The sequence below is a fragment of the Polychytrium aggregatum genome, assembly GCF_025602895.1.
Source record: "Polychytrium aggregatum strain JEL109 chromosome Unknown BJ171scaffold_34, whole genome shotgun sequence".
NCBI classification, from domain to species: Eukaryota; Fungi; Chytridiomycota; class Chytridiomycetes; order Polychytriales; genus Polychytrium; species Polychytrium aggregatum.
Genome location: NW_026516236.1, coordinates 448743 through 457483, shown reverse-complemented (window position 1 = coordinate 457483; position 8741 = coordinate 448743). Strand labels below are relative to the sequence as shown.

The following is an 8741-nucleotide window of genomic DNA, read 5'->3' as shown; positions in this document are numbered from 1 at the left end:
AGGCTCACGCCGCGGGTAAGATCGCCAAGAACATTGCCTTGATGCCGACCGGTATAAGTCCCGGGTACAAGGCCTGACCGCTTTGTCGATAGTGTGGCCAGAGGGCGCTTCATGAGCTGAGTCTTTCTTAACACACAGGCACTGGCTGCTCTGATGCTGCAAGGCGCTGAGACGTGCGACTTTCAGTACTGGGAAGACGTCTTTGTCAAGGAAAGACAATCCAATCCAAACGCCAAACGTCTTGAAGCGACAGATAACGCTCTCTGACCGTCAGAGCTCGCGCGAAAAACATGAGCCGGATCATGAAAGCCCATGCCCGACAATCACGCCCGATATGGCGTCCGCAGCCGAGAGCGACGGTGGCGCCCATAGGTCCGATGCAACTGAGCCGACACACTCAGCGCTGCCACCTGCTGATCCTCGATGTGCGCGAAACCCGCGGAGTTTGAGGAATGGTATGTGCACTTTGGCTGAACGACACATGGCGCGTGGACGGTTTGGTCCATACCGCGGGCACTTTTGACCGTTTCCGACGACAGCAACATGGCATTTCAGATAGCCGCCGCCGTGTATCCTGCTGGAGCAGCCCGATTATCCCAGCGATGGAGCTCGCTTTTTGAACTGACCCGTACATGCTCGTATTCCGCCCTCGCCCTCAGTCATATCGTCACATCCAAGAAACTATCCGGTTTTTCGACTCTCTCGCGAAGCTTCCAGTTCTCAGGCGAAGTGCTGAGACTCAAAAACTCCCCTAGTGTTCTGATTGTGATCGTCGACGAGGACGAGCGCACTTCGAGCGCGATGATTCGTTTTTTCGTGGAGCGCGGATATGAAAACGTGCGACTGCTTAGCGGAGTGAGTTATGCCAGCAACGTTTACCATGGGAGGACCAAGGAACGTAGTGATAGACGCGGTATTTGTAAGAGCGCCATCATCCGCGATCCCACACTTGGTGCCCACTTCCAGATCGGTCTCGGCTGTTGAACCAAATCTCCTGGAGCTGCGCGGCCGGCTTCTGCATTGATTCTTCGCGCGAGCAGGGGCTCCACTATTTGCGAGATGTTGGATCTGCTCTTTAGACTCCTCCTATCGCACTCTACGTTTCAGGGATATCTACACTAGCGCGGAGGGTGCATGGCGTCTTAGTGGGTGTCCCGCCTGTTCGATGGTTCTCTCCACCGACCCAGGGCCCCAAGCGCACAGTCCAAAGGCGATTCACTGTCGCATCATTCCAAGAAGGGCCGTGCCTCACCCCATGCCCCCCAGCGGGGGTCAGTCGCATGCCTTGACTGACCCAGAACACGACAACTCCATTGTTGTTGTCAAAAACACCCAGCCGGCGGAACGCTGGAACGTAGAAGCACTCAAATTTAGTCTCGAAGCCATCAATGCAGCCACCGGCAAGTCCATCATACATCCCGCCAACATGGATGCGTGGATTGTGGATTGTGGATTGTGGGTTGTGGATTGTGGATTGCGGTGTGGGGAATCGTCTCGCAGGCCCTCAATCTTTCGATGATGCTTACTCCGCCATTGATTCATTCCAGCCAAGCTTCCAAGATCGCCTGCCCCTTCAAAGCCTCCATCGCCACATCCATCACCATCCCAGTCAATGGATCCGAGCCGATGCAGTACCCCGGACAGTTTGGCGCATGGTGTCGGGACACGCACCTCAAGCACCCCGCACCACGCCGCTCGTATCGGGACGCTCCACGCCTGCTGGTACCAACGAGAGCGAATACGCCGCCGAGATGACGCTGCAGACCTTCAAATCCACTCCGCCTATCCGCAGTCGTGTTCTGGGAGGGGGGTTGAGGAAGTAAGGGTATCTGTGGTGGGGGTTGCTGCATGGCATCGACACGATGTCGCATTGTCCGTTTGCTAAAACATTTGAAAAGCATTTTGAATAGATTTCCAATGACATTCGGATGTCATTTTGATGAAGCATGGATGGTATTGATCGATCGGTGCTGGGCTATTTAAACCGTGCCCTCTCCGTCACTCTCCGAGCAAGCAGGTGGCTCTGTCTCGGCTGTTGTCAAGGCATTCGAATAGTTGTGCCAAATAGCACTCGCTGAGCGTCATCATGTTCTTGCAGTGGTATCGGGGTCTTTCGGTCCAGTTGCTTCGCATCCGAGGTCGAGTCGCAACCTCGGGTACTGATCCGCCGGTTAAAGTTTGCCGAACTGGGTGAGCGCCCATGCTGACTCATGAGCCGGGCTGTTGGGCAATTATGGTTCTGTCCAGCACATCCAGACCTGAGCTGGCGGGACATGCCGCACAGGACCCAGCCCTTGATGGCGCTGAAGCCCGAGAACCCTCGCCCATCCCATCGAGATTCAACGATGCCTTCAGCCGCATGTCGTATATTTGTGCTGGGCAGTAGAGGAGCATGAATTCAGCTGGTGTTCGGGCGATGTTGTTCTGCAGCTGGGTGACTCACCCCGGATCAATTGCAGAGCCCCCTGGACTGCCGCAAGCGAAGCAGCCACCTGCTCCAGTTCCCACCCTTGGGAGATGATGGAACGGCCTTGGCTCTGGAGCTCTGGAGGTGTGTTGTTACAACCAAATGCGGTTCATTAGTGTTCTGGTTGACCTCGGCCGCGCCTTGCAACTGACCTGCATCCAGACTGCACATGACGGGGCAGCCAGCCTCTGGCATGGTGTCTGAACGATGCTGTTCTTCGACAGGTACAGTTCCCGCAGACCACGCGGCAGTCGACCCGATGCATGCAATGCCCGATGCATGCAATACTCACGGTGTTCGATGTCTCGAGGCTGCCCAGCGTCGTGCATGTCCATGTCCAGATTTCAGCAGCGGCTTGTCGCTCGGAGGACCTTGGATGGAGTTCGGACAACCCGATCCCGTCCGGCTGCCCTCGGCCAGGCTGGTCTCGTGTTGTCGGAGTTGCCTCGGGAGTCTCCTACAACACCTCCCGAGCGACCATCCCCGCTCGGCTGCCGCTCCTGCAGGGCAGCATAAGAGTCTGGTGATCCACCTCAAAATAGCCAAGCTTGGACGGCGGCCCCTCTGTCCTCTTCGACTGCCCCTCTGCCATATCGGCCCCATCCCAAGGCATCAATCCAATGATCAGTCCAATGATCAAGACCAAGGGAAAACTACGGCTGCTGGATCCTACTGCATTGGCATCACCCCGCGCCAAGCCTTCAGCCCGCCATGTCAAATCGGAAGCCGAATCATCAAGCTCCACCCATGCAGCCGATGCGCCGGCCGATGCGCCGGCGCAGGGCAATGCCAGAGAGTCCGTCCAAATCAAATCTTCTCGACATCCTCTCGAGGATCTCTTTATTCCCCCAGCCAGCTCGCACGGATCGCAACCCGGCTCTGCCTCGGACGAGTCAAGAATCAGTCCTCCGTGCTCGCTCAAGTCGCCAGTATCAGAACAGTCGCGCGATCTCTTCCCGACAGCAGCCGGTGGTGATATGAGTGAGCACGAACCCGCCAAGAACACCGTCTCGGCTGCTGCCATCCACGAGATGCACGAGTATCAAGTGCCCGTTTGCCTTTCCAGAGCACACGCCCTTGTATGCCACACCGCCAGCCGCCTCTCGGTTCACTACCGCTTTGGAAGTGTTTCATCACTCGTGTCGCAGTACCAGGCCCTGGTCCTTGCCACAATGGATTTTCTGCTCGTCTCTCGCACGATGACCTGTCAGAGATCCCCAATGCCCGCCGCGGGACAAAACAGGCACCGAGTCTACCCCGAAAACCCTCAGACAAGCGCCGCCGCTCACTCAACGATCTACCAAATGCTCTCTGAATACGAGGATGCAATTCGGATGTCCCTAGGAGTCCTTGGCGAGGCTGTATGCAGCCTCAGCTCTCCGAACAGCGAGGATTCGGGTTCGACCAAGGAGCCTCTCGCTGGCGAATTTGTGCCTCACTCGCTGGGCACAATCCGGATTCCGAGGGCCAAATCAGCCCCCGGCAGCGCCGGTGCGCTTGAGCAGCCTGACGGGATCTTTGGACGCTCTATGAGTGGCTTTATCGACACTCTGAAGCGAAGCTACGCCGGAGTCGTTAAGCTTGCAAGTCTCGACCACTCATCGCCCGCTCCAGAAAAGCGGAAGGGGCGCCTTCCTTATGATATCGGATCCATCCGCAACAAATCTAGTGTTCGTTATCCCAAGCGACATTCACCCCTCGGCCACTCAAACTATGACACCATTCGGTGCAACAACAGAGGGGAGTTTGTTGAGCTCAATGAGCAGTTCTACAATCCGCTTCTGGATCTCGCCCAAAACGGAGACTCGGGTGTGCCTCTGGATTTCGCCGGCGTTGTCAGTAAGCTAGGCTCAATGAAAGCAGTGATGCAAAGCAATCTTGAAGAGCTGAGAGTCGTCAAGAACCATCTGTCAGCAGAAGGACAGGTGCCGCCTGGGGTCGTCATGGACATTGAAATACTCGAGCGCTGTTACGATGTAAGTGCGGCAGCACTGGATGCAATGACCCCAGTCGCTAGGCGTTCAGTTCCGTGCTACTCCAATCCTGCCGCTGAGCTGGATACCATGATTTACTTACGCACTGGCGCATATGTCCATACCCGCTACCCATCCAACAGAGCTGTGTCAAAGATTTTGTATCACTGAACTCCACCGTCAGGAGCTCCATTCAAGAAATCGTCACGCAAACGCTTGCACAAACCCAGCAGCTTGAAGCACAGCTGACTGAATCGTCAGAAAAGCTTTTGGCCAAGGAATCTGAGATGAGCCGGATGCAGTTTGAAATCCTCCGAACGAAACAAGAAGTCAAAGATCTCAAAGCCAAGAATGCAGAACTCAAGAATCTAAACAAGGCACTGTCAAAGAGGTCCCGCGAATCTGTTGGACCCGTCTCCCGGGTACAGTCTATTACACTACACGAACCAAACGCAACATCAATGACATCTTTGAATGAAATGCCAAGGCGGCTGTCTGCGCGCAAGCCTCTCCCATCCATCGTACCGGATGCGACAGAGCTTGCGCTGACGGCTGCACACGAGCGAGTTCAGCCAAAGGCACGAGCATCCGCGCCGCAAGATGTTCGTGGCAGTCAATTGATTAATGTCGCTACAACGGTAAGTTCCTCGTCCTGATTGTTATTGATTACCTTATCCTGATTGTTATTGATTGCCTCATCCTGCAAGACTGCGGTTCTGACGCTGTGTCGTGAGCCTGCTGTTGTGAGAGCGTAAGGCATGAGAGCGGTGACTCTCCCAGTCGCGATCCACTATTTGACTTGAGCATCTGCGGTTAAAACAGACGCCCAATCGTCACTCCTGGAACTCAAACCCCTTTGAAGTATCCCTAATTACAACGGTCCAGGCGCTGTGGAGAGGCGAAAGTGCCCGCAAGCTGTACCGGAATCACATATTTCGGATGATGAAGGTGCAGGAGATTGTCAAGATCGAAAGGTCCTTCGTCAGTGGGCTCGCAAAGATTGAGCAGCAGTACATACGGCCAATTTGTCAAAGAATGAAGGAGGGGCGAAACATCATGAGCGAAGAGGATTTCGAAACAATATTCGATCCGATCAATCGGATCCATGACTTTAATGCCTCGCTGCTTTCGGAGCTGGAGCAGCGTGTGTCCAGCTGGCATGTCGACCAGATGATCGGCGATATCTTCGCGAACAAGGTATGCCGTTGGAAGTTCAGTCCCCAGCGAAGCCACGATCAAGTACAATTCTAACAGTCCAGAGCCAGTTGGGCCTCTCAGTTGACAGCTGTAGAGTCGGAAGATGTCGCCCCTGTGTCCTTACACCTATCCATATCTATTCACAGGCTCCTGACATGGTCATATATTCCGATTTCATCGTCAACTACCAAAAGATAAAAGACATGCTCTCAAGTATGGCCCAATCTGACGGTGGATACAAGTTGTTTCTCCTGGTAACCCCTCCGACTGCCACTGTACCTCAATCGAATCCGCTGTTGCGTGCATACGCGCGCTCGTCACTGCGGCGTTTTTACAAGCGATATATGCGAAATGTGGCCTTCTCTGTCGCTGGTCGTGAAAACTGATGATTCGCGCCATTGATTCTCGTCACCAGGCAATGGGCCAGCGTCTCGGCAAACGATTCGTCAACATCAACGACCTCCTCATCACTCCCGTTCAGCAGCTGCCACGGTATAAGCTACTGTTACAGGTAGGGCCCGATTATGGGTGCATAAACGCTGCTACTATCGCAAGGCACATCGCCCCGGGAAAGTCACTCCATCTTCTCAGGTGTATGTGGCTATTGCACTGCCTCATGGTCTATATCTCACCTTCCCCAAACCAGGAACTACTGAAAGCCACGGAACGGCACCATCCAGACTTTACGAACCTGGAAGAGGCTGTTTCGAATCTCAGCGATATCGTGCTCTATCTGAATGAGCGCAAGGGTGTCTCCGATCAGCTCAGCCATCTCGAGCAGTGCTTCGTCAACGATCTCCCGTTTGTAAGCCATTGGCCGCAGGGCTTTGCGATGGTCTGCAAGGATGAACGGTGGTGGGCCCACTACCTCGCTTTTGGCTCTTAAACAGATTTCAATGCCACTAAATTTATGCTGACGGTGTTACATTGATAATTTTCAGGAACTAAATGTTCCTGGCCGGCATCTCGTCAGCCAGTGCCAGGCCGCGGAGATTGTCGTGGCCGAAACCAAAGATGTCCTGGCTTCTGCACGAAGGGCACGGCACCTCTTCATTTTCAGCGATATTCTCGTGAGCGCTGAAAAATCACGATTCAAGGCATCAAATCAGTACCTGTTCAAGTGGGCCCTCCCACTTCGAGACATATCTGGCATGACCTGTTCGGAATGTAAGCACTTGAGTGGACCGGCTGATTTGACGCTCCTCTGTTGCCCGATGGCTGTGTCACTACTACTGCCAAGTACCAGAATCAGAGTGTACTTTCACTTCATGATTTGTTTTTCCACATGCTTTTGTGGCGCTGTTGTTTGTCGAGCTCTTGCACAGCGATATGCTTGAGCAGAGGCTGTGGCGTCAGTGCATCATCAAACGGATGCTGCGACTGATCCACGATGTGCCCCCAATCCACTGGCATGCGCTGATGCCGATATTTGGCCACTTGTTTTCAGTGGATCAGGGATACGAACTGACTATCGAATGGTCTGACGACAACTGTTGCGATGAGAGGGACCGAGCCGATGCCATCAGGTACGGAGCTGCTTTCGCTGCCGGCTTGTGGATATGTCTCGATTAGCTGGACAGATAACCTGAGCTCACGTCTTTGATGGTCACTCGCAGGCTCTACTTCAATACCCAGGAATCAATAGACTCCTTTTTCAACAGTACGATGACGCTGCAGCATAGCTTGCGAGCATCGAGTCTCCAGCTGCCCGTCGCCATGATGGGTTTAATACTACCGTCTCCGGTGGCGACTAGCCTTGAATCCAAGAAAAAGGTGCGTGAGGTATGGATAATTTGAACGAAAGCCCACTTCTTGTGTTAGTTCGCCGCACACGCTCACAAGCCAGCGATATCGCAGCCACTGTGGCAGCGCAGTGGGCAAAGTAGAGTCACTCAGTCTCTGAGCCAACACCGTCCCGACAAACAAAATCGGTGCTCATCTCCAATCCGATTTTTAATCTCAGCTGGATCAATTCGCCAAGAGCACTGTGCGCGTCCTGGCCGATCAGATGGAAAAGTTTCAAAAGCAGCTCAACTCCGAGACACTCGTAAGGAATCTGCCCATCGAATCTGCAATTATAACATCGCGATACTACTGAGCGACGACTAACATTTTGGCATAACCCCGCGGCATACCCCACTAATTTCTTGGGATGCCATGTGCCTATCTATCTATCGGTACACAAGGCCCGATGGAACAAGTCGTAATACTGTCTTGTCTATGACTCCAGCCCTCTGGGTGGAACTATGGCCCGTTCAATCTGGTGGCTTGATAGAGGCCTTGGATTGGCTGGGCGAGAATGTGCTGTGGAAGGCGGATATGGCTTCAGGATCGAGAGCGGATGTGGCTTCAGGATCGAGAGCATATGTCATTGCACCCGAACACGGAGAGCCCTGCTTCGTTTCATGAACATTTACAGGCAATCCAATAAAAAACGGGACACCCGGGTTTTTGACCATTCATCGAATATTTTGTTACCCAATGTTATCGCGCGCTGGCCATGACCATTCGCCACACATCCGACTTTCGCACCGCCGCATTGCGATGCTACGCCCTCATCCATAGCCTGCGTAAGGTCGCCTCCATATTCAGTGTATCCAAGAACACCATCCATCGATGGCACCGAGGATGCAAGCTGGATGACCCATCCCGGGTCCCAGCTCGCAGATCCACTTTCTTCGAGCAGGCATGTCCAGTCATTCGCACCCTGATTGAACAGGACCCGTTCCAGACTGGTCCTGTGTTGCGATGCAAGCTCGAGTCCATCCTCCAGAGGAAAGTATCACTCTCACTCTGCCACACTGCCATCCACCGAGCAGGTCTCTCACACAAGAGGGCAACACACCTCTACAAGTCCAAGCGACTGGCACAGTTCAGGGACCAGGTCCGCTCCATCGACCCACGACGATTCGTCTTTGTCGACTGAGACAGGGATCAGGAAATCCATTTTCCCTCTTTACGGATACTCGCCGAAGGGTGCTCCTGCTTCGCCAGCGCAATCACATGAAACACAAGTCTGTCTCGGCTGCATTTGCCATCAACCACTCTGGTGTGCTGCATCGTATGTACATCCCCACATCATTCAAGACACACTCGATGGTCGA

The 8741-nt window shown here is 53.9% G+C and overlaps 2 protein-coding genes across 2 annotated transcripts; both read left to right on the top strand.

Annotated features, from left to right (window-relative positions):
• The first annotated feature begins 266 nt into the window (after positions 1–266).
• BJ171DRAFT_192056 (uncharacterized protein) lies at positions 267–1049 on the top strand. The gene is made up of 3 exons (XM_053106187.1): positions 267–455; positions 660–855; positions 967–1049. Exons 1-3 carry the CDS (start codon positions 424–426, stop codon positions 982–984), a joined length of 246 nt encoding a protein of 81 aa, XP_052964221.1. The 5' UTR covers positions 267–423; the 3' UTR covers positions 985–1049.
• Positions 1050–2759: 1710 nt separating this feature from the next.
• Positions 2760–8117, top strand: BJ171DRAFT_192021 (uncharacterized protein). Its single transcript, XM_053106186.1, has 11 exons — positions 2760–4443; positions 4584–5078; positions 5263–5637; positions 5784–5891; positions 6053–6148; positions 6284–6442; positions 6579–6804; positions 7085–7163; positions 7254–7419; positions 7601–7684; positions 7824–8117. Exons 1-11 carry the CDS (start codon positions 3088–3090, stop codon positions 7842–7844), a joined length of 3165 nt encoding a protein of 1054 aa, XP_052964220.1. The 5' UTR covers positions 2760–3087; the 3' UTR covers positions 7845–8117.
• The last annotated feature ends 624 nt before the right edge of the window (positions 8118–8741 follow it).

Bases quoted from the DNA above. Each gene is read 5' to 3' on its own strand.
- BJ171DRAFT_192056 (XM_053106187.1), top strand. From the start codon at position 424: ATGTGCGCGAAACCCGCGGAGTTTGAGGAATG. The intron at 456-659 runs GTATGTGCACTT...CCTCGCCCTCAG, and splicing joins CCCGCGGAGTTTGAGGAATG to TCATATCGTCACATCCAAGA.
- BJ171DRAFT_192021 (XM_053106186.1), top strand. From the start codon at position 3,088: ATGATCAGTCCAATGATCAAGACCAAGGGAAAACTACGGCTGCTGGAT. The intron at 4,444-4,583 runs GTAAGTGCGGCA...CCCATCCAACAG, and splicing joins TACTCGAGCGCTGTTACGAT to AGCTGTGTCAAAGATTTTGT. The intron at 6,443-6,578 runs GTAAGCCATTGG...GATAATTTTCAG, and splicing joins TCGTCAACGATCTCCCGTTT to GAACTAAATGTTCCTGGCCG.